This window comes from Quercus lobata, chromosome 1 (genome assembly GCF_001633185.2).
Source record: "Quercus lobata isolate SW786 chromosome 1, ValleyOak3.0 Primary Assembly, whole genome shotgun sequence".
Lineage (NCBI taxonomy): Eukaryota > Viridiplantae > Streptophyta > Magnoliopsida > Fagales > Fagaceae > Quercus > Quercus lobata.
Window position 1 is genome coordinate 54,720,975 of NC_044904.1, and position 26,351 is coordinate 54,747,325.

The following is a 26,351-nucleotide window of genomic DNA, read 5'->3' on the forward strand; positions in this document are numbered from 1 at the left end:
AAAAAAGCTAATAATTTTTATCTTTATGTTTATTTGTTGATTATCCCAAACAAAACAAAACAAAACAAAATACACTGTACTCGAGTTTGTTAAAATCTAGTACGGTAGAAATAAAATTTTCTACATTTATTTTACGAAGGTACTTGATCCTAGTATACTCAAGTATTGATCCTAGTACCACATAATTTTTTTTAATCTCACAATTTCCAACTCAACATTCCCACAGTGACAAAACTGATGAGGAACTCGAATTTTTGAAAATCGAGTTCTTGAAAAAGTGATAGTTTGCAATTTATTTTTGAAACAATGTTTTTTTCCTAACAATTTCCAAAAAAAGTGATATTTGACCATTTTGACCTTCATCCCTGAATACACGTGGGTTCAAATTATACAAATTATATTACACTTGATCTAACTACTTAGAGTTAACACCTTTTTTTTGCATTGAATTTGGGTAGATCTTTAAAAATAACTCATTATTCTTATTATAATATCATTTATCTTTATTACTATTTTATTTATCATTCCTCATTTATAAATTTCCTTATATCTCTTATTCATAAAAACATTCTCTACGTTCTCTATCGACTATCTACGCAGCTTTATCTGCTCCTTTCTCTTGCATTCCAAAATATGTTTACTACAAACTTTTTTATTATTAAAATTTAGATGCCTTCAGTTTACTACACGTTAATTTATGCTATGATCATGTTATTAGTGCACACTGGGAAAAAATTATTAAGAATAAGAAACCCATCTTAACTCTCACCTGTACAGAAGATGTTATGTCCCCTAAATTTACTTCCTACTCTATCCCCAAAATTCTTACGATAGTAGGTACAGAACACGATCAAAAGGTAAAGGGCAACCTAGTGAGACGCAGGCAACATCTTCACAATAACAATGTCACTTTGAAAGCTTCTATTGAAAATTTTGAATTCATTTCAATTATACCACTTTTTTAATCCATTATCAAAAAAAAAAATATATTCGGCATTAGAATTTCGCAATAAAAGGAAAAAATAATGTGCACAAGAAAAGACATGAAGCACACGCGGCGGTGGTGAGAATTAAATCCACAGAAGAACAACTTTCGTCAGACTTATTTTTCTTCAACTTCTTTGAACTTTGACCACTCGGTTCGTTCAACATAACGTGAACTAAACCAACACAAGAAAATCATTCCAACTTAATTATGACAGCGTCGAAACAGACACGATGGTGGTAAGAATTAAGTCTGCAGAAGAACAACCTTCGTCTGACTTATTTTTCTTCAACTTCGTTGAACTTTGACCACTCGGTTCGTTCAACAGAACGTGAACTTGACCGATACACGGAAATCCTTCGGATTTAATTATAACCTGCATAAAAATAATCCAAATCATTATTTTGAATACAAGTAAAATAAATAATTTTATAACTAGCCATTTTAACTAAAATCATTGCAAATTTGCTTCATCTTTGGGCTCCTTCCTCAATACAACGGTTTGACTACCAGTTGAACCCCGACTACAACGTAGCGCCGCCCCTACCATTCTTATTTCAGAGCTTCAATCTCTCTCTAAATCATTCGGACAACCATTTGGTTTCAAACTCAAACATGAGTTTTGTATTTTTTTTCAACTAGGAAAAAAAATGAATGCAAAACAGAGGAAGATATGCAAACTTAAGACGGTGAAGGAACAAACATATCAAGAAAAACAGACAACAATGAGAAGGCGACATTAACAGAGAAGAAAGTAAAGTGAGAACAACTTATTTGCTAAAAATACTAGAAATAAAGCTAAAAGGATAGGTGAAACAATCTCATACCAGAAGTGTAATAAGACCATAACAGTAATAATAAATTGCCTTTAACAGTTAAGGTCATACGCAACCTTATTACACACTTCGTACCAAAACAAAATTGAAGATAAAATCATAGTAAAAATAAATAAACATGAAAAAAAAAAAACAAATAGAGGCAATATAAGACAATAGGATACAAGTCTGGGCCCACAACAGGACAATATAAGACGTGTCTAGTCTAGAACAACAATAATAACACAAACCGGTCACAAAGGGCAATGTTTTAAAATCACATGCAAATTTAATCATTCATATTTGAAGAAAATTGTTGCAGACTCTTGTTTTCCAACCGCATTATAGAGCGGGAGGTTGAGACTGCGAACTGAAAAATTACCTTCTTTCGAAATCCTTCCATTCCAAAATAAACGTGCTCTCTTCCAACTTTCACCAAATATAACGCGTTGGCTAAGAAGTAAACATTCTTTATTCCACCCCCTACCACACTTGAACCACCAGAATTTGCTCTTTATTGCCAAGTCCTTCAAAAAAATAAAAGTTTAAGCACTAATTAGCTAAATATTAAGTGCAATATGAAATCCCAATTATCAAAACCTTTATAACTAAAACATTAATACAAATTTAACATGATTTTTGTTGACGAAAAACAAGTTTAAAAATTTCGAAAACTTTTGAAGAAAGAGCAAGGAACTTTCTCATGCAGAGTCTAAAGGGAAAGTAATTAAAATTAATAAAAATTTCGGCTAAACAATATAGATTCTATAAACAAAATTTGGGTTACACATGCTTAATCCCAAAAACAAACCCAAATACCGAATAAGAGATTCTTTCTAAAGAAACACTAAATATAAATCTGACAAAAATTCAAGCTTTTGGGCGGTACAAGTGCATCATGTTGATGAAAACAACAATAACATAAAGAAACGGCCCACAGATAAGTACCTTTCCGAGCGTTGAAAAGGCTTCACCTTCCTTCATATTGCACAATCAAGGCCACACATAAGAAGGCTCTGGTTTTTTGGTATGTGGAATATGAGAAAGTGTTGAGGAGTATATAAACAGTGGGTAGATGAAAACTGAAAAGCACTAAAGAGCGGAAAACGAAATAGAGCAAAAAACACATTACAATATTTATAGTACAATGGTTAGGGTATTTCCGTAATTTATTTTCTTATTACTTTAACTTTACGAATAAAACTAGCACTTTTTTTTTTTTTTTTTTTCACCACTTAGAAAGAAAAGATATATTGGAATTGAAACTCTAATTCGAGTCATTCACTCTGTACTTTTTTTTTTGTTGCTTTCCAAGGAATCAACATCAGTCAGCCCAATCCACCTTCACGCGCCTGTCATTTTTCCTGTACGTCCCATTGGGTGTTGGAATTTCAGGCAAGTAGGGACTTGTTCACTTGTTGCCTTTGTTGGATAGCGTTAGGGAGTTAGAGGAGGGTCATGTTCGGTTTTGGACCCAAAAGTACTGCATAAAGAGAAGCCTATGAAACCCGCGATATCTTCCCCCAAGGGTCATGTCACTATCTGTATGCTAGTATAGGTTTCTGCCTCTATAGGGTTAGTACAGGCCTTGGGTCACGTGACTCTAATACCAGCCAAAATGTACGTTTGGATTTTCTGGGTATCACATGGCTGTGATATGCTATTTACAAGTTTTTGTGTAGAAATGCTGATATTATATGGAGAAAGTTTCTCTGCAAACTGAGTTGCAGGAACTCTCTCCAAACCGTGAGGTGTCAAAAGGAGGAAATAACACCTGTCCCACTCACAAAAACTCAAATTCAAGTGAACTCTGTTAACCCAAACGTTTAGGCACTCTCCCGTTATATTTTTTTTATTAAAACCATCAGTCCTTTCTCTCTCTCTCTCTCTCTCTCTCTCTCTCTCTCTCTCTCCTTCAAAGAAAATCGGTTCCCATCTCTCTGTTTTGTTCCAGACCCTTCTCCCTATATTCAATCGTTTCAGCCCCAAACTCCACCAACCAATCTACCTCCGCCGGTCCCCCCGATTTGTCTCTTGTCTCCGACGATCTCACCCATCCACCACTCTCCACCATTCCACCCATCGAATCCCTCATTCTATCGTTCCCATCCCTCACCCACAATGTCGCCGCTGAGAACTACCCCTCCAAACCCTTCTTTTTGTGGCAATCCCTCCCTGTGTGATGAAGATGATTATTTTCGTGCTAATTTAGTGACGAAGATAAAGACGATTCTTTTCGAAGTTATCCCCATCACAAAGATGATTTCGTTCGCGGTAATGACTATGACGAAGAGAAAGGCGACTGCTTAACCTTTTTCGAGGTTTGTTTTCCATTAACAGATTTGAGATTTTTATGCATGGTTTTGTTATTTCTATTGTTGTTCATTGTTTGTGATTGATTTTCAAAGTTTGAGTATTGGTGTTTTCCTGATTTTACTTGAGTTTTGTAGCCCCTAGTATCGGTGGAATTGTGTCTGAAACTGATGTTGTACTATCTATTTAATTTTCCTATCAGTTTTTGTTGGTAGTGATTATCAGTGGTAGTTGGGTTTGTTGTGGCTAAACTTTTTTTACCGGTGGTAATTGGGTAGGGATACTAGAAGTTGTGAAGGAGGGTGGCAGGATTCTTGGAGGAGGATTTGATGGTGGAGTTCCTTGCTTGTTGGGTGGGGTTTTAGGTAGGATTACAAAGAACATAATGAGAATGAAAATAAAAAATTGACAGGATAATTGAAAGGCCCTTACAAACTTGTGTTAAAGCAGAAACAATTAGCCAATACTTCCTGTTACTGCATAATTCAGAGCAGACTTAGGGGAATGGTTTCAAAACTCATGCTTAAATAATATGTGGTTTTTCATAGTTTGTGGGTAGGCATTAAAATTGTGATGTGTTAATTAGTAGTTTGATAAAAATATATATATAAATATGTATATATATATATATATATATATTTGTATAGTATTATATGTAAATGCATTATGCACTTTCTATGCAATGATTGAATGGGTAACCAAAATGCAATAGGCTGTTATGTTTGGATGGCTTAGTTGAAATTCCTAATCATTTATCCGCCAATTTGTGAAGTCTTGTACTTTGTATTTTGAAAGACAAAGTCGCTGCACTTGTTCTTAATAGTAGCTCTTAGGTTTGCAGCCTTTGTTATGGAAAGCAAATACCAAGCTGAGTGATACAAGCTGTTAAGGAAAACATTGTTTAATGTACTATGATCACAATTGTCAAAGGCTTAAAGGTGCTAAGTCATGTTATTTTGTCTAATCTATTGTCGTAGTTGAAATTTTGAAAATTGTTGATGCTAGAGGTCTATAAAGGCTTAAAGGTGGTATAAAGTTCAAACTTTCTTTTTTGCTTTGTAAATGTTAAAATAAGTTTCTTTGAATAGATTAAAGTCTAAATCAAACTAGAGAAAACACTAATCAAGAACCATAATGTATAAAATAGCATTGCTAGATTTTCCTTTGTGAAATTTTGCACTAAACTTTGTAACGGACTTCATAATGTTACAAATTTGAGTGCTACATGTTCATTTATATATAACTCCCATTATCCAAAAAAAAAAAAAAAAACCATGGGCTATTTGACATGTACATGTGGTTTGAGTACTGTATTTTAGTAGAAAGGGAATAGCTAATACAAGCTTCTATACTATGGTTTAGAAGCTCTCATATTGCTTTTATCCCTTAATAAGTTATGTTTAAAAAATATATTCACCATTGGCCTTATTATATTTATTATTTTTTATCATATATGTCATATCATGTAATGTTTGCATCTATAAGATGTTTAATTATTATTTTTTTTTTTATCATGATTATTTCAACATATAGGGAATGGGATGACAAGGGTAAGCAGGAAAATGAAAAGAAAACCAAGAACTGAAAATGAACGAGAAGACAGAAGTTATTTCAACTTTGCTGTGTGGAGTATATGGAAGAGCAGAAATTCATATGTCTTCAACAAGAAAAATCCAAATCCAAATATGCCTATGGAGATCCACAACCAAACATTGGAGTTTATGTATTGTGTGACTTCACCACGAAATCCACGAGTTTATGTATGCCTTGCCTTGTTGTTGAGTTAGAATAGGCGCTGATTTGATAGCTAGAATAGGTGCTGACCAAGAACTAGATTTCATTTTGTTTACAAGTCCACCTGTGGACTTAGCTAAGGCTTTGGAGGATTTCTGTAATGGTGTATTTTTTAACAAACTTTGTACTGAACTGGATGTAGCTTTTTAGTTTAATGTTATTGTCTTTTAACCAAAAATAAATAAAAAAATTCCATTGGACTTTGTATATGGAATGTGTGTTAACTGATATTCTTAGAGATGAGCACAACTTAAGGCATAATGCAAATATCATTGCTGAAAAGTGGGAGATATTTGCTTCAATTTTTCACCTCTACCAACAGTGAATTATGCTAAAAGTGAGAGAAGTTGCTAACAGTGAATTATTCACTTGTTTTGAAGAAGTTGCAAACATAACATGCAATCTAAAAAGTTATAAAGCTTTTATAATATATCAATTTGTTCTAGTTTATAGATTTTGAAGCATGAAATAAAGTCATCTTGAAACATAAAATCCAAAAATGAACACCACTTAGCAATGAAACAAAAAAGGCATGTACAAAACTTTTTCATTACATAATATGCAGTTATGCACATATGGATCTTAACATGTAGAAATGTACATTTCCATTGCATTTAAAAATATGTCATTTTACATATATCATTAGTGCCTAACTAGAAGCTACTCAAACATGCAAATATAGAACCTAACATGTTTGAGTAGCTTCATTAGTTACAAAAATTGTTAGATATTATTTCTAACAAATTGTCCAATATGTTGTTGTCCACTAACTGTCATTTGTATGTATCATATATTGTCCACTAGCTATACAAAAAATTGTCCAAAAATATGGACTAGCTTGCCAACTAAGACATGCTTTGCAAAAATATAATTCAAAAAGTCTCCAATATGGTGTTCTTCAAGGATTATAAATTATCATCAAGAACTACTGAAACCTGCAAATATGCCACCAAATATAAATATATGTATAAAAAAAAAACTTAGGAAAAATATAGGTTCAAGTTGTAGCAAAAATCACAAGGAATATGTATACCTGATTTGTCTCAACAATATGTCCAACAACATAGTCTTGTCCAACCAAATGACTACAAAAGACAGATTCCTACATTTTAACAAATTTACGTCAATGACATGTATATCTTATTATTTCAAGTAGTGAGGTGTTCATTCAATACACACACACACACACACACACACACACACACACACACAAACAAAATCTTATAACTAATTCCCTCACATAGTCAATCAGGCTTTGTTACAGGAAGGAAGCATTTCCTTATCTTTTTTTCCTTCTTAAAGAGGGGGAGGGGATTGTCAAAGGCCTAAAGTTGGTAATTATCCAGGAAAAGAAAATGCACAGTGATTATTATCGGTAGGTTGAAAAGTACTTGAAAACTCAAACCCAAAGATTCATACCTGAGTGAAATTATCCACCAACTGTGAAACTTGTTCAACATTACTATTTTCTTCAAGAGAATTAATGTCAAATGAGGAATTGGCCTATAACATGTGCAAAGAATAATTGTCACATAAACTTAAAATAAATTTATAGACATATAGATTCATATATTATAGTGCAATGTAGCATATCTTACTTTATTTAGGCATCCAAGTGATTGAACTTGTCTTGACTCACATGCCTTTTTTCTTTGAGATTTAGGATTTCTTGGCCGTTCTAACACACCTTTCAACCTTGATTTTGGACGTCCAACAGTAGATTTTGTTTTAATTCCACGTATATCCTGAAAAGTTATGCCCTCATGGGATTGGCATCCATTATCATCTTGTAAAACATCCTCAAGAACAACTTCATCATGGACCTTTGAATGATCCTCCATGCTAAGGGAATAACATTTTTTCCTCATTTCTTGCAAATCCTTCAATAATGTTTCAGAACATTTTTTGACATAATCATACATAATCTCAGATTCTGCTGCAAGTATGGAAACTTCACGAAAATTGTGACATAAATGAGAGTAACGCTTTCCCAATGACTCTTGAGCATTACCTTTAATATCAACACCATGATAGTTCTTGATAGAACCAAGTTTTGCATCTTGTGTCCATCTTTTCAATATATAATGAGTTGGAAGTATCTGAATGTTTTTTTTGTCAAGAACCTTCAAAGCATGGACACAAAGAATTCCTACAAAACTGAACTTCATGCAACTACACTGAACATTAGTTGTTGAGGCTTCATATTTAACAAAGTGCTCTTGAGTTTTTTGCCTATATTTAACTTTGTATTCAATGATAGTATCAGATTTACTAACCTTGAAAATTGTACAATCCCCCATCTTCATATATTCATCTTGAAACATTTTAAACATTTTTGGGGTGTACAACTTTACAGCATGTCTCAACATCTCCACATCAAGTTGTAAAACTGGTGTTGTCTGCCTCATTTTGAACTCGGCTTGTAGTTCTTGACGTCTTCTATCAACCAAGACTCTAGAGTAATGTTCCAAAGAAGGCAAAAAATTATATTTCGATTTCAAGTATTTTTTCAACACGTTGTTCATTGACTCACTACGTTGGGTGCTTTTCATATCAGCAGTAAACATATGTCGACCATATACCATGGCCCATTTTTCTTTTAGATCAAATATCCCACACAACCATTTATTATTAGTAAGATCATATTTCTCAAGCATATTATTCCATGCAACTAGCCATTCATCTTCATCTTCATAATCATACATACAAGTGCTCAAATCAGCTGCAAAGTGCTTTGATGAATGAAATACATGACTTAGTTTCTTAGCAGCATTTTGATAAATATGCCATACACATAAACGATGATTCGATTCAACAAATATCTCTGCTATTGCCTTAGCCATTGCAGCAGACTGATCTGTAAGTATAGTTTTTGGCTGCTTCCCTGACATTGCACTCAAAAAAGTTTTAAACAACCACATAAATGACTCTATGGTTTCATCATAAAGTAAAGCTGCACCGAAAATGGTTGTTTGTTTGTGATGATTAACCCCAATGAATGGAGCAAAGGGTCGATCATATTGATTTGTCCTATAAGTTGTATCAAAACACAAAACATCTCCAAAGTGGCCATAATCAACTATTGATCTAGCATCAGCCCAAAATATGTTCAATATTAGACCATCATCATCAACTTGTACTGAATAAAAGTAAGATGGATCTTCTAATTGCATATTATGAAAATATTCCATCATAGCACGAGCATCGCCTTTCTTTAAAGCCTTTCTCCTCTCACGATGTACATGATTTTTATAGTCATAATCTAAAAAACCAAGATTTTCATGACCACCAACTTGCATGCTCAATAAATCTATAGTTTGTTTTATTGATATTCCAGACTTCTCTGCATCATTTGCAATAGCTTTTTGAGCAGGTGCAATTTTTCTTTTTGATCTTAACATATGTTTCATTGGTGAAGGAGCAAACTCATGATTATGTTGTTCATGAAAAGAAACAACTTCTAACATACCATCTTTTTGAAGTTGACATGTCATTTGTGCTAAACAACCTACTCGTGAGATTGGGCGATGAAAATGTACCTGTTCTTGGCGTTTGTCAACACCTCGTTCACCCTCTTTTGAGCAACAAAATGTTCTCCTTATGACTTGTCCCATATTTCCTCTCTTTATAAATTGTTTCCGTACACTGAAGCCAATTTGGTGGCCATAATCTTTGTAAAATTCATATGCACTATCATCACAATCAAATTTCATGCCAATTTTTGGAGCGTGTATTGCAATGCTTGATTTTTTTGGGCTTCCATGAGTAGGTACTACTTGAGCCTCCTTTTGAATTAAAAAAAAAAAAAAAAAAGTAAGCAGATTAGGGAAATAAATTTGCATATGAAAAAAAAAAAAAAAAAAACACGTAAATGAGCTGATGCAACAACAGATTAAGTAAGGGAAACATATACTTTAACAAAGATACAAAACTAACATTTTCATGTAGTTTACATAACTCCAAATAACAAAGAAAGCTTCAAATTTATGCTGAAATCAGTATCTATTTTAGTAAGTATATACTTTTGTTTCCTAGATACCCAGTTACAAAAAAGAACAAAACTTAGATACACCTGGTTCAATGTTATACCTTATGTTCTCCAATTAAATTTAACTATGTATTTGCCCCTAAATAGTCGGTTTTCATACAATGGAATGAGACAATATTTGCTTGTTGCACATAGTGCTGCTGATAGTCACAAACATTTTTGTGCATATTTATAAGCTTCCACTAAGATTCTCAATCATTTTTATGTGCGTATTTATAAACCTCTATTATTTTTTCTTTCCTATAAGGCTACTGAGAATGAAAATTTATTGGAAGATATCATTAGCAAAAAACTCTATCTCATCTTCATCCAATAACTCTATAATGCCACCAATGAAAAATTTTACAAAAATTTCTACTATACCAAATTTGCTTAAAATGGTAAGATAATTTGTCTCTCTTATATAAATTTTGATTGAATAAAAAACCAATGAGTTAGAAAGATAAATATGGCAATCAATTAACACAGCAAGTGAATATTTGGGTCAAGGCGTCAATCTCTATTAGCAAGTTGGACCAGAAATTCTACTACATAGCATACAATAAGTGTAACAAAAGTACTAGTGTTTTAGATGTATATTTTGCAAAGAAGACGTTGTGGCTAAACCTTGGCATGTTCACTATCAAATATGTAAATTCTCATTTAGTCATTAATTCCATAAAGAACTCCTGCTATTGAATTGTTCATTTATTACATTATTCATTTTAGGTGTGGAGTTAAAGTTGACTTATGTGATAGTATTGGATCATTGGTAGCCACCTTATTTGGAAACAATGTAGAAAATTTATTACATTGCACAACAAAAATATTGATGCTAGAAACCACTGAGGTACAATACAAAGACGAATCAAAATCTACAGAGACACTATATAATCTTCATTTTATTTGCTTGCTAGATTTTTAAATACACAATTAAACAATTTTTAAAGCTCTTGGTGGGAGATTGCCATTAGAAAAACAAAAATGGTCCCTAGAGTTCAAAGCAAATTTTGCAGATACATGGGCTGCATAATTGCTATCCCTCCGAACCCAGCAGAAAGAACAAGACAAGAAAAAGGAAGATAAACTACGGATAATTCACTTAGCATTGAAGGAGTTAGTTCCGTGAATCAAGGAGGTTGTTACATAGAGACTAACACATAATAAGATTCTGACTCAACAATGTAGCACATCGATTATTGTGACAAAATTACATTAAAAAAAAATTCATATGCTTTAATGAAGTCGGAGCATACAAGAGAGCAAAAATTCACTCAAATACACGTACAGATAAAAGGGAGAAATAATCAATCAAATACACAGAAGAAAGAACTCATTAGCTCAAATTCATCATCATCAGTGCAGACCTGGAGAGCAAGTGGTCCAAACTTCAAACTATGTCTCCACTTTACTTCCTATCAAACCCGACTTTTATCAACTGGGCATGAATGGTTTTGGCAAAAGTTAAAGACTTTAGTGACAAGCAGTGGTCTATGAGGTTAGAGTAATAGGAAAGCGAAGTTCTGTGAGGACCTTGAACTTGCTTTAGAAATGGGTACATGCAAATGCTGTTTGTTGGAACTAAAAACCATTGAATGAAAAGAATAAACCATACCCATTAATGAGGCGAGTGTTTGGGAGGAAGGAAAGTGAGGGAAAGTGCGGGAAAGTGGAAGTGAGACTGAGAAGTGTTGGCATCGAGAGAGAAAGGAAAGAAATAGAAGTGAAAGGAAGTGTGGAATTGAATAACTGTTTCAAATAACTGTTTTTTTTTTTTTTTTTTTTGGCGCCTTTAGGGAGTTAGTTATATATTCCTGTGTATATAAAACAGAGCACCTATTGATTTCATTCATTCTTTTCCCAATTTTTGTAATTCTTGTAATTCTCTCTCAATCAATGAAATCCTCTCAATTCTATTTAGATTTCTCAGTTTTTACATGAACCTATGTAAAACTATAGCTAAGTTTTTTCAACCCAAAATTCGAAGCTACAAAACTCAACTAAGATCAGGCAGCTCCAATATTCAAACTTTGAAAATCAATCACAAACAATGAACAACAATAGAAATAAACAAACCAATGCATAAAAATCTCAAATCTGCTAATGGAAAACAAACCTTGAAAAAGGTTGAGCAGTCGTCCCTGTTTTCGTCATAAAGATTATTGCGAAAGGAATCGTCGTCTTTGTGTTCGTCACAGAGATTACCACCAAAAGAATCATCTTTGTCTTCATCACAGAGATAACCGCGAAAATAACCGTCTTCATCATTAAGATTGCCATAGAAAGAAGGGTATGGAGAAGTGGTTCTCGGCGGGGACAAGTTGGGTGGGGGATGGGGAAGGCAGAGAGAGTGAAGGGCGAAGGGAGTGGGAACGGCAGAATGAGAGAGGTTTGGAGGGAGTGGCGCCAACTGAGAGGGAAGGGATTGGATGAGTGGAACGGTGAAGAGTGGTGGATGGGTGGGACTATCGGAAACAATGGAATGATCGGGGGAGACAGGCGGAGGGAGCATTGGTTGAGTGTGGCTGAGATCAATTGAAGAGATAAAGGGAAAAGAATGAAAGAAAGAGATGGAGAAGGGATTTGAGCTGTATGAGGCTGAAGGAAGGAGACAGAGAGAGTGTGAGTCACTGGTGTGGTTTATGGACTGAACATTTTCATTTGCAGAAGTTTTGGTTATGGTGGGAAATAGTTACTGTTTTGATAAAAAAAAGAGGGGGAAATATAGCTCAGTCCATTAACGGGAGAATGCCTGACGTTTGGGTTAACGGAGTTCTCTTGAATTTTAGTTTTAGTGAGTGGGACAGGTGTCATTTTCTCCTTTTGACACCTCACGGTTTGGAGAGAGTTCCTGCAACTCAGTTTGCAGAGAAACTTTCTCCATATTATATTTCTGTCAAAAGTGTCCCGCCCCTTGTATTTTTTTTTTTAAAACAAAAAGAAAAAGATGCCGTATGGATTATAGTATTACCACTTGTGTTTTTTGGAAAAAAAATATTAAAAGAAAAAAAAAAAGGTGTTATATGGGTTTGTCACTGTGTGACTTGCCACTTGCGTTTTTTTTTTTTTAAAAAAAAAAAAATAGTGATTTCATCAAGTTGTTACGAATTTTTATTGATACATACAAAAATAGATGTTGGAAATAAAAATAAAGGAAAAGAAGAAGAGTGATATTAAGGTAAAGGGTAGTTAGGAGATGAAAATGTGAAAGGAATGAGAAATATTAGAGAAAGTATAAATATTTAAAAAAATTAAAATATTATATGTTCAATTTTTTAAAAATTAAAAAAATGAGAGAAAATATTAATAATTTAAATGGTCAAAATATATATATATATTACAAAAAAAAAGTGGTAGGATGTATTGAAATTTAACAATGAAAAACCGCTATTATTTTATTTTAGCCAAAATTCTTGTACCATAGGGGCTGAGGGCATTTTCGTCCAAAACCAAAACAAGGCTAACAAGTTATATATTTATATATATATATATATATATATATATATAAAATGCAAAGTAGCTTTCCTATTTCGGTCCGAGAAATCTAAATATGCTTTGTACAAGTTTACGAGCAAAAACTATGATATTTTATTTTGGACAAAATTCTTGGCTGGTACAAGTTAGTAGTGTTTTCTATCAATATTAAACGGAATTTTTTTTTCTTTGTTTTTCCACAAAATCTCTTTGGTATTTGTGTCAAGGACTCCTAAACATGCAATATACAAGTTTTTGGGCAAAAGTGCCAACATTTTATCTTGGACAAAATTCTTGGTCAGTGGCATTTTCGTACAAAACCAAACTAAGTTTTTTTTTTTTTTTTTCCACAAAATAACTTTGCTATTTGTATATTTGACCTCAAAATATTTTGTGTCCAACTCTAGATATTTTGCAAGTATTGAGGATATCAAAAAAAAATTTAATCTAATTAGTGGATTTGTCAAAATTCATTTTCAATAAAAAAGATATTAAATAAGGTAATAGTTTAAGGTTACAACTAATTTTGTAATTAAATTTTGTCATTTTAAAAATAACTTCATAACTCCCATTAAAAAAAAAAATCATAACTTGAGAACCTCTCCTATAAAAAGATTAATACTATTTATTAGTTGGAGGTAGGAAAATTTCAACTAATTAAGCTACAAGTAAAATTCTAGCTTCACAAGCTCTTATATTTATATTTTTTTTAGTTAATGATAATAATTTACATCAATTATAATTTAAGATTATTACATTTACCAATTGAAAAAAAAAAAATAAGTATGATGAAAAAATTATTTAACCCAAAAATAAAAAATGCTCGTCACGTCCCTAATTTTTTTTTTTTTTGTTTTGAATTTTTAAGCTAAAACAAACAAAAATTTGAACGGACTTATTTGAATGATAAAAAAAAGGTATGATTTTAAAAAATTACTGTTCATAAGCATAAAACCTAAGTAGTAATTTCATTGATTAGCATGTGAGTAGTTTTTTTTATCAGTAATCAGTGACAAAACCAAATTCAGATGCAACCATGGGACCACAATAATTAAAAGATGCAGATGACCCACTTGAAAACAAAATAAATGAAGGCCATGTGACTCTGTGAGAGCAAAAAAGCAAGTAAATAGAGAATAAGAGGCTGTTTGGTTTGTCAACTGAAAACGTAGTGGTCAGTGTTTAAACACTGAACACTAGTGTCCAAAATTTGAAACAATATGTTTGGTGATAGTGTTTAAAATAGGGTTGTTTGAAAATAGTTGCTCAAAAACCTCTGTTTGAAACATAGTTTTTGAAACATGCTCGGACCACATTTTAAACAATGAAATTGCGTTTCTGATGGCACAACGGTAATAAAAATGAAATTCAATTTTCACTGCACCCGAACCCATAAAAATTATCAACTCACCTCCCTTGACAAACTCACCATACCTCCAGCAAGTTCCCATGGCAGACCCATCGTCGGCAACACTTCAGACAGAGTGACCACAAACCCATCTTCCTTTTCTTTGATTTAATTTATTCTTTAGTTTTTTTTTTTTTTTTTTTTCTCAACAACACACAGAACACCACAAACCAGCAATTACAACCTACAAGATCTCAACAACACAAATTGGAACCCACAAATACACAACTCACAAATAGTCACGGCAAAAATTTTGTTTTCAATTCTTCCTCTCCACCGCCAAAATGCTTCTTCCTGGATCGGTCTCACAGAAAATCGGTCACGCGAAGAGACAAATCGGTCTCGCGGCAAATGAAGATTTAAAGAAAGAAAGAAAGAAACGGAAAAGAAATAAAGAAGAAGAAGAAGAAGAAGCAGAGGGAAGAACTACGCCTGAAGATCGGTGAACGGAGCTGTGTATATCTCGGGTTGAAGGTGCTGATCGGCGGAGAGCTCCGACGAACGTAAAGCCCAGCCGTGGATCTTCTTTGGCGTCGATGGAGATGAGGACATGCGTGGGTTTGGCTTTTTCGTTTTCTGCTCTGAGGGAAGACTGAGGGAAGACTGAAGACTGAAGAGAAAGGGATAAAGACAGAAGAAAAGGAATAAAGAAGGGATAAAAAACGGATTTAAAAATTATTATTTAATACGTTGTCAGTTTTTTTTTATCATTAAAAACATACATACCAAACATATATTTTATATTTTTTTGAATACTGAAAAATATTGTTTAAACTATGATACCAAACACATTTTTTTGTTTTATTAACACTAAAAACATATTGTTCAACAATGCTTTTTAAACCATAATTTTCACATCTTTTTAAACAACAATTTTTAAAAACTATGACCAAACAGACTCTAAGTGGTCAAGAAGGGCTACTTCATGAAGGCCACTTATTCTCACCATGAAAGAATTATTTTCAAGTCTCCTACGAAAAAGGGAGTACAAGAGATATTATTCTTGTCAATGCCAAGTGTGAACTGGTGACATCTTTTCCAACATAATATGACTATTGAAGACTCTCCCAAACAGTGAAGCACATTAGCTGTCATCTTTAAAAAGTTTTATAAAACCCTAGTATATTTATCATTTATTGAGAAGCTTTTTCATTGGTAAGCATGTGAGCAGCCTTTTCATCGAAAATCGGTGAGAAAACCATTTTTTCTAAGCAAAAAATGTGGCGGTGACGTTCAAAACTGGTCCAGAGTTTCAAAGACAAAAAACCATATTCATCACGCACGTCAGTCAAACCTTCTTCTTTTCTCTCTTATTTATTTATTTATTTATTTTTTTAAGTAATTATAGAGCCTTTTTTTTTAAGTAATTGTAGTGGCTTAAATCATGCTTCATTAATTCGTTTCAATTAATGGTACAATATATTTCAATCAATTAAAGAATAGACAGCTTTTTCATCGAAAATCGATGAGAAAACCATTTTTTCTAAGCAAAAGATGTGACGGTGACGTTCAAAACTGGTCCAGAGTTTCAGAGAGATATCCATCACGCACGTCAGTCAAACCATCTTCTTTTCTCTCTTATTTATTTATTTTTTTAAGTAATTGTAGTGCTTCATTAATTCGTTTCAATTAATGGTACAATATATTTCTTTCAATCAATCAAGGAATAGAGACAGGTACATTAATTCATCAAATCTTCTCCGATCGAATAGATCTGAATCCGAGAATACTAATAAAGTGAGATGGGCATGGGGCTAGGGATGATTCACGTGACCAAAAAATCTAGTTAAAACAGTGAAACACACCTAGTCAGAGAGCCGTTCAAAGTGAACGAGGACGTTTTGTATCCAGATTCTCTTCTTATTATAACAGTATTTCATCAAATATGTCAAAAAAGATAGTATTTAATATCTCAAAATATTATTTTATTAATTTTAATATTTTAGTTATCAAAAACAAAATTTTTAACATTTTATTTTACAATATATCAAACATCAAAGATTTTTTTTTTTTTAATTTTACTAATGTGTGCTATTTTTGAAAAAAAAAATTCCAAAATTGAAAAAGCTATTCAATTCTCGAAAAAATATTTTTAAAAATAAAAAATTTAATACGTGTCTTAAGAGCACATATTAATCGGACCCGTCATATATAGGTAAAGACACAAAAAACCACTGCCAAGAAAAAGATCATAGAGAATCAGATCACATACTTGATTTAGCAAGTGCGGCATGACATTAGTTTTACTGGACAACAAGACAACTTGAAGATTCAGTACCACGAGTCATGGCCTTACTTAGGGTCCATCATTAATTTGAATGGTCAAACTCCACCTGCCCTCAAGTTATCAAATCAGATTCAAGCTCCTTTTTAAATTTTACTCCACCTTTTCTATTTTTTTTTTTTTTCAAAAAATGTGGCAAGATCACACAGTAACTAACACAAATGGCATCTTTTTTTTAGTATTTTTTTTTCCAAAAAAACGCAAGAGGCAATACTGTAACCCATATAGCTTTTTTTTTTTTTTTTTTTTTTTTTTTTTTTTTTTTTTTTTTTAAATGCAAGTGTCAAAACATTAGACTTACTAGACAAAACCACTTAGTGAGCCGTTTGGATTGGGCTTAAAGTGGTTGAAAGTGGCGTTTTTGAGCTCTTTTTTTTTGCACATGAACAGTAAAATCACATGATTTTATTGTGCAGGAAAAAAACACTGTTCACGAACTATTCATGCACTGTTTACGAGTCCCACGACACTATTCACACATTTAAAAATTATTTTGATTCAGTGTTTTCAGTTTTCAGTTTCAGTAACAATAAGTTCAATCCAAACGGACCCAGTAACGCGAGACCCCTATACACGTTTTTTGACTGAGAATTAAAGTTCAACTAGAAATATTTGACAATTTTATATTAAAAGAAAAATAGCATCACCAAAATTTAAAACATTCTCTAGAACCAAAATCGCATCACCAGAATATTTAGGCTAAACTTGTTAGGCGTGATTGGTAACAATTCAAGCAACCAAAAATGCAAATATTTTCCACAAGAAACCAAAAGAGCCACAGTTTATATCTTTAAAATGAATTAAAAGAAACAAAATATACTATTCACTAGCAAAATACCTATTTGCATAGTTAATCCAAATTTAAAAAATGAACAAATACCTAAATAAAATTAGGAAAAAAAAAAAGAAATTTCATAATAATTTTTTAGCATATATCATGAGTTCACGACCAAGCACCATAATTTCTGGACTGTTAAAAACCAAAAAAAAAAAAAAAAAATTCTGGACTGATGTCAGAGACAACACCATAGTGGCTGCTAGCTGTGGCCATGGAGATTCAACAATGGTGTGAGAGTTTTTTTTTTTTGGGTAGCTGAAAGACAAACAAAAAAGAGCAAAGAAAGGGTAGAAGGTGGGTGTCAGCGGATTGCTGATCTATTCTTAGAGCATTAGCATTGGGGAATGTTAATGCCAAATGTAAGGGATATTTGGCATCTCAAGCCCCAAAATGTATTGCATCAGGAAATTCTATTGCTAAGTATTGCAATAGAATAGGAAAATAAAAGTTTGAAATGCTGGAAGTATTGTAAAATGGGATGGTATAATTGATAAAATAACTTTTTGAGATGGTAAAATAGAATAGAGTAGCATTTCCTAATGCTAATGCTCTTATTAGGTGTCAATTTTCTAGGCATGGGATTAAATAAACAATTGAAATTAAAGTTATTACACACCGTACAATACCCTAGACATTACACGAGATCTTAATCCCTTATAGCATTCTTATCAAACCTTGCATCTGAAACTCAAAAAAACCCTCTATCAAAACTGGTATATGCTATAAAATTTTCAATCTTGAGAGTACACTGTAGCAAGATTGTATAATATTTTATTAATTTATTTATTCTCTCTCCAGCTCTCTGTCTCTCACACAAATCCTCTTTTATCTCTCTTTATTTTTGCACATTCTGCCTCCTCTCTCTCTCTTCTGTTGCTTCTCCCTGGTCACCCACGCTGCCAGTCCTCTCGCCCCAGATCGTCTTGCCCCTGCCTTGAGCCACCGAACCAAGCCTCCATGGATTCGGTTTGTGGGTTTTTTTCCGGTGTTGATGCTTTGCCAACTAAAGGCAAATCTGATGAAGCATAAGAATCTTATCTAAGTCATCTTGGCCTCTTTGCTTGAAGGAGCATGAATCGGTGATGCATGTTCTGTGGGAATATGATTTTGTCAAACCTGTTGGAACCAGAATTTTGGGTTTGTTACGTTTGAGGGTTTTTTTTTCGGCGTGGGTTTGTTGCGTTCTGATCGATGTGGGTTTGTTGTGGCTGGTGGCAGTGGGTGTGGGTGTGGGTTTGAGTTTGTGATTTGATTTGACTTTGGGTTTGCGATTTGGTTTTGGGTTTGTTTTTGTTTGTGATTTTGGTGGTCAGTGGTCGAGATAATGAGTGGTGGTGACTGTGGCAGTGGGTATGAGCAGTGGTGGCTGGTGGCAGTGGGTGTGGGTGTGGGTAGCGGCAATGGGTTGTGTATTTTTGTTTGGGAGAGAGAGAGAGAGAGAGAGAGAGAGAGAGGGGAAGAGATGAGATTGAAAATAAAAAAGAATTAAATAAATAATAAATAAATAATATTTTAATAAAATGATAAAAAATAAAATTTTATTAATATGTGTCCTAAAGCGCACGATAATAAATCAATTTTGAAAAAGTTGTAATCAATAAGAGAGAATTGTTTGCTTTTCTTGTTTCCCTGATAAAGTTATGACCCGAAAGTAATTGTCGGGGGGGGGGGTTTCTTTGGTCAGAAATGTAAATACGAATTTAAAGAGCATGACATGTACATATGACAAAATCTCTAGCTGGGCACTTCTAAGGGGATTATTGGTTTCTGAAAAAGGCCTAGGGAGCTTAGATTCCTATTTTCCTATCACATCAACGTGTGTTAGGAGGCTGCTTTTCTCAGTAAAAAAACGTGCTTAAGGAGGAATATCTTCAATGGTGCAATGTCTTGTCACTGAGTAGTGGATTAGGATTCGGTGTAATATCTTCAACAGTCTGGTTAATATGTGTCTTGTACACATTAGTAAAATCTTATTTTCAATGGTACCTTTTGGACATTTATTTACTATCTATTTTGAATTTTTTTTTTAAGGGAAATGGATGAAGTTGTCAAAATAGTGAATTATTTTTTCGTTTTTTCATAAAAAGTTTTATAAAATAATTTGTTAATTGTGGTTGCACGATTTTCCTGGCCCAAACCCTATTGATCAGGCCTCGACCCAAGGCGCAACCCACAATAAATATTTGTAGAGGATGGATCAAAGAACTTAGCCTTAGTGAGCCTATTCGGTCTGATACATGGACAATATTGTTGCAGAAACGAAAACACAAGGATGGATATCTAACGTAAGATTCTATTTTTTCAGTTCCGAATACCGTTTCTCCGTCCTCCTCTTTGAGGGACTCCACCACATTATATAGCTCTCTTGTTCTCATCTCAACCTTACACTTGTTGATCATCTAAGCATCTACTTGAGCACCTGTCCCATCAGACGCCCCTATCAGTCCCTTGTGAGTTGAAGAGGCCAAGGTAGTACTGTTCAGGGGTCTTTTCTTCATTAATGCGGCCAAGAGGGTGGTTGTGGCGCATTTAATGTGGTGGTGGCAGCTTTCCATGAGATATTTTGGATTTTATTCTTTTTATATGCTGGGAGGATGAACTGCAATGGTTGGGGCGAGTTCCTCGTCTGGACTTCGTAATGTCCGAGGAGGAGTTACTCCTCGGACAAGTTTCTTTGGCGTAATTGGGCTTGAATAATGCTTTATCTGTGATTTCTCCTCGGACAGGATGCTTCTCGGACGGGCTTGTAGTTAGACCAGCCCATTATTTTGGGCCGGGCCCCACAATAGCCCCTCAAAACTCCGGTTTTTATCTCCTTCCAAGGAAAAAAAAAGCAGGGTTTTGATGTTAGTGAGAGGATAGAAGTAAGGAGAGCTTGGGGCGCGCGTGCGGACAGTTACGTTGGACGCGCTACAATTTACGAGGCGCGGCCATTTACTTCTGGAGGCTTTATGTCTCCCTCATCCAACGGTGTGACGTGGATCGAATGACCATCGTTTTTTCTCGAATTTTTAGGCAGGAGCGATCTTTTCTCTCTCCTCCCGGCTATATAAGGCGTCAGAGGGGTTCAGTTTTTCTTTTTATCTGCATCTCATAAACCCCAGAGGATTCTAGAGAACTCCATTGAACTCTAGAGATCTACGAATACTCGCGTCCGCTAAGCCACCGTAGCCGTTTTTCGTGAGGCGTCTCCTCCAAGAGAGATTTCCAGGCATCCCATTGAGCGTTTTGTGAAGGTATCAGTAAATTTCGTTTATTTCGCCGTTTTGATTCCCTCCTCGGACTTTACTTTTCTTCTCGGTCTTTACTTTCATTTCTCCAGTTCAGCTCAAATGGGTAGATTCGAAAAACTAGTAAAAACTCCGGCCGCTATGGAGGCCTTTAGGGCAAAATACCACATTCCCCCTGGGGTGGGGCTACAGTACTGTCCTCTCAAAGGACTGTTGACAGATAGAGGCGAGGGAGAAGTTGTTATCCCCATGATTGCTTTCATAGAGGGAGGGATGACACTTCCCATGCGTAGGATTACTAGGGAATATCTGTTCAACCATAGGTTGACGCCGCATCAGTGTGCCCCGAACATGTTCAAGATACTAGGCTGCGTAGATGTCCTAGACGAGCGGATGAATTTAGGCCTTACCTGGCACGATGTGGCTTATCTGTACGAGTGTCACCACATCGAGAACGAAGGGTATTATCTTAAATCCCGATCCGAGGTCGTTAGGTTGATCTCTTGTCTCCCAATATCCAATAAGACCGTGAAGAACGATTTCCTTATTGCTTCGGGGGAGTGGTTTGATGGTATCCATTGTCCAACTCGGGCAGGAAACCCAGGTGCGGCGTCTTTAGGGCCAATCCTTTTCGGGAAAGGGTTTGGTATTGGGGGGTTGTTTTTCTTGCTTTCTTTACAACTGGAAAATTTCATGAAGTAATCCCACTTTTCTTGTGCATTTGCAGATAAAATTCACGTCGCTCCTCAGATAAACCTCGTGAATGTGCCGACGTTGGACTACCTTCTAAGGTCGGAGATCTACGTTACTGAGGACGGACAGTTGCGTGCGGCCCATCTGGTTCTGGGCTATCAACCTCTGAGCCGTTCTTTCCAAGCTATTGGTCATGCCATAAGGGCTGGCAATCCGAGGTTGGCTAGGATTGACGTGTCTAAGACCGAGTTCCTAGCTCAACGTGATCTTCCACCGGTTGTGCTACCCGGCATTCGAGATCCCTACTTAGCAGAGCAACTGCCTCCGCCAAACGAGCCTGGCGTTGCTATTCCGGTTGACGAGGAAACTGAATCATCTCGTCTTTCCCTTGAGGAAGAGATAGACGAGTTTTATTTTGAGGAGGAAGTTCAGCAATCCCCCTTGGTTGAGCTTTCTGATCCTGAAGGAGAGCAGGATCAACACTCCGCAGTTGGTGTTCCCTCAATCATCATCTGCTCGGACGACCCCTCGGACGAAGAGATAGAGCCCATGGCCTGGAAAGGAAAAACTTTAAAGGAGTTGATGGCCTCCCGAAGGAAAGGTCAGTCATCAAAGGGTCAGTCATCCAAGGGCCCAACTCAGTCACAGGCCCAGACCCTTCCTCCTGTGGTCCCTCAGGACACCTCGGACCTCGGCCTTAAGGTTAATCCGGACCTGAAGAAGAAAAGGCCGGTTGACACTCCTAAGGAGGGTGAGGTGGTTGCCCAGCCGACCAAGCAGCAAAAAACAACTCGGGCGCCAAGGAGCAGAAGGGGTAACACCTCGGAAAGCCGGGATGAGGAGAACCTTGCTGAGGTGCGCGCTACCCCGCGTGCATGGAACCCCAAGTTGGAGCTGGATGGGGTTGCCATCCCCTACAATGCGTCGGTCCGAGAGTATAACTGAGGCCGGGCAGGGTACGTGGCTGATGCCTTAGAGCAACCCCTACTCCTTCCTCGGGACATGGAGGCCTACAGGCGGTTCTCTCAGCCCGAGATCTTCCTATCCCTCAAAAGGGATCTCGCGATGGTAAGTAATCCTTTTACTGTTTTATTAATTTATTTAACCCTGTTAAATTTTTAAACCAATCTTGTTTCGTTCGCAGATTACTCAGCAGGTATTTGTGGCTGAGGAATTTTGCCATGATAATCACAGTTGGGCTGAGGCTGAGACCCAGTCTCGGACGGAGATGGAGAAAACCTTGGGGTCTCTCAAGCACGACAACCTTGAACTCACGGAGAGGTTTAAGGAGTCGGAGAAGCGGCGCAAGAGCGCAGAGGCTGGTTTGAAAAGTGCTGAGACCCAAGCTGAGGACCAGCGCAAAGAGCTGTACTCGACCCAGATCAACCTTGCCACCGAGAAGCAGGCAGTGCTGGATCTCAAGACTGCTATGCAAAAAGTCGAGGATGAGCTGCGGCGGGTCAAAGAGCAGACTCAGCTGATCCGAGAGGCCACGGAGGCTGAAAAGAATGCTTCTCGCCAGCTCGGGGCCCAAGAAACGGAGGCCAGGTTAACCGAGGAGATTCCTGAGGTTTGCAGGGACTACTGCAGCATCTCATGGGCTCATGCCCTCGATGCTGCAGGAGTTCCTGTAGATTCGGTGCTAAGACTGTCCGAGAATATTTTCTATCCTGAGGAGATCCGAGAGAATCCTAATGGCATCCAAGTGGCTTCAGAGCAGGATCTGGCGGTGCCTGATGCCGTCCTTGTGCCTGATATGGCGAAGGATCCCGCCACGGACCCTACCATCGAGGTTCCTCCTCCTCAGCCCGAGCAAAAAGAAGATCCTCCTGCTAAGGCTTAGCTTTTTAGGCTTTTAATTTTTGTATTCCCTTCTTCTTCTTTTTTTTGAATGAGAATCGTCCTGTTTTTGCGCTCTTTTGTAAGGACCTCTCTTTGTATTGTCCTCGGAATATTAATATAGAATGTTTGCTTTGCTTTCTATGGATGCATGCTAGTACCGCTTCATTTTTTTTTTATTTTTTTTATTTTTTTTTTAATTTTATAAACATTTGCAGCGACATAGATAAATGTAAACGGTCAAGATAAAGAGGGTTGTTGGGCAGCGCATTTGAATGAGGGTTGCAATGGTGCTAGACTGCGCGCATGCCTTAAAATGATTTCCCTTAAGTAATAATCTCCCAATCTATCATAAGTAATAATTTCCCCTAAATCTGTGGTCCGAGGAGCCATGCAGGACTTAAGTTCTGTTTAAAACTATGAATAATTGCCGTGAGTATTAATTTCCCCTAAGTCTGTGGTCCGAGGAGCCATGCAGGACTTAGGTTCTGTTTAAAACTTGTATAAATTGTCATGAGTATTAATTTCCCCTAAGTCTGTGGTCCGAGGAGCCATGCAGGACTTAGGTTCTGTTTAAAACTATGAATAGTTGTCATAAGTAATAATTTCCCCTAAGTCTGTGGTCCGAGGAGCCATGCAGGACTTAGGTTCTGTTTAAAACTTGTATAAATTGTCATGAGTATTAATTTCCCCTAAGTCTGTGGTCCGAGGAGCCATGCAGGACTTAGATTCTGTTTAAAACTATGAATAGTTGCCATAAGTAATAATTTCCCCTAAATCTGTGGTCCGAGGAGCCATGCAGGACTTAGGTTCTGTTTAAAACTTGTATAAATTGTCATGAGTATTAATTTCCCCTAAGTCTGTGGTCCGAGGAGCCATGCAGGACTTAGGTTCTGTTTAAAACTATGAATAGTTGCCATGAGTAATAATTTTCCCTAAGTCTGTGGTCTGAGGAGCCATGCAGGACTTAGGTTCTGTTTAAAACTATGAATAGTCGTAAATAGACCAATAGGCACAGGATAATTACGAAACAAAACATGGGCTAAGCCATTTTCATTAATAATAATATCTTCTGAGGTTATTTACATTCCATGGTCGAGGTACAGTTTTTTCATCCAAATCTTCTAGGTAGTAGGCGCCTGTCCCGGCCACGGACGTTACACGGTATGGTCCTTCCCAATTGGGCCCCAACTTGCCCCAAGAGGGGTTCTTTGCGCTGCCAAGAACCTTCCTCATCACGAGATCACCTGGACCCAGAGATCGCAGTTTAACATTGGCATCATACCCCTGCCTCAGCTTCTGGTGATAATAGGCCATATGAATCATTGCTTTTTCCCTTCTTTCCTCAGCTAGGTCTAGACTTCTTCCCAATAACTCGTCGTTACCGTTTGGGGTAAACGAGTTAGACCTTAGTGTGGGAAAGTTGTTCTCGATTGGGAGCACGGCCTCAGCCCCATAAGTCATTGAAAAGGGGGTCTCACCGGTTGACCGTCGCGGCGTTGTCCGATAGGTCCATAAGACGTGCGGGAGCTCTTCTGCCCATCTCCCCTTTGCCTCATCTAGCCTTTTCTTCAGTCCGTTCACTATGACCTTGTTCACGGCCTTGACTTGCCCATTTCCTTGGGGATAGGCGGGGGTGGAATATCGGTTAATGATCCCAAACTCGCGGCAATACTCTCTAAAGCCCTTACTGTCGAATTGAAGACCATTGTCGGAAATGAGTGTACGTGGAGTTCCGAACGGGTGATAATGTTCTTCAAGATGAATTTCTGGGCATCCACGTCCCTAATGTTGGCCAAAGGTTCAGCCTCCACCCATTTAGTGAAGTAATCGGTTCCAACTATTATGTATCGCTTGTTCCCCGCAGCTTTGGGAAAAGGCCCAACAATATCAAGGCCCCATTGTGCGAACGGCCACGGGCTAGAGAGGGGGTTGAGAACCCCTCTGGGTTGGTGGATATTCGGGGCAAATCTTTGGCACTGATCCCACTTCTTAGCGTATTCTTGGGCCTCTCTTTGCATGTTCGGCCACCAGTATCCTTGGGTGAGTGCCCTGTGCGCCAACGACCTTCCTCCGGTGTGACTTCCACAAATTCCCTCGTGTAACTCTTCAAGTAGAGACTCGGATTCCTCTGGATATACGCAGAGTAGGTACGGTCCAGAGTAAGAGCGCCGATATAGTTTGTGATCCTCTGATAGCCAGAACCGAGGAGCGTTCCTACGTATCTTCTCGGCCTCTAGTTTTTCCTCTGGTAAGATGTCGCTTTGGAGGAAGTTCCTTATGGGGTCCATCCAGCTGGAACTCTTTCTAATCTAATGGACTTGGGCTGGGTTTTCGCTGATGGGACCTGCCTGGGCTAGATCTTCAACAAGGATCATTCGTGGCAGATTATGCGCCGAGGACGTGACTAGAGTGGCCAGCGAGTCTGCATGGGTGTTTACACTCCTGGAAATGTGCGTCAGATTGAAGGACTCGAAACCCATCTGTAGGCGTTTGACTTGTCCTAGATACTCCTGCATTCTAGCATCTCTGGCTTCCAGCTCACCCATCACTTGTCCAACGACCAACCTGGAGTCCGTGAATACTTCTATTATTCTTCCGCCCAATCTTTGAACCATCGTCATCCCTTGAAGTAAGGCTTTGTATTCGGC

General features: G+C 36.6%; 1 protein-coding gene and 1 long non-coding RNA gene across 2 annotated transcripts; both read right to left on the reverse strand.

The window, feature by feature from the left end:
• Positions 1–960: 960 nt before the first annotated feature.
• LOC115961546 lies at positions 961–2,887 on the reverse strand. The gene is made up of 3 exons (XR_004085298.1): positions 2,749–2,887; positions 2,183–2,327; positions 961–1,361 (listed from the first exon to the last, which is right to left on the reverse strand). It is a non-coding gene; the product is annotated as an uncharacterized LOC115961546 (long non-coding RNA).
• Positions 2,888–6,812: 3,925 nt separating this feature from the next.
• Positions 6,813–9,401, reverse strand: LOC115955822 (protein FAR1-RELATED SEQUENCE 5-like). The gene is made up of 4 exons (XM_031074184.1): positions 7,551–9,401; positions 7,327–7,410; positions 6,941–7,009; positions 6,813–6,842 (listed from the first exon to the last, which is right to left on the reverse strand). The coding sequence occupies exons 1-4, from the start codon at positions 9,399–9,401 to the stop codon at positions 6,813–6,815; spliced, it is 2,034 nt and encodes a 677-aa protein (XP_030930044.1).
• Between the last annotated feature and the right edge of the window lie 16,950 nt (positions 9,402–26,351).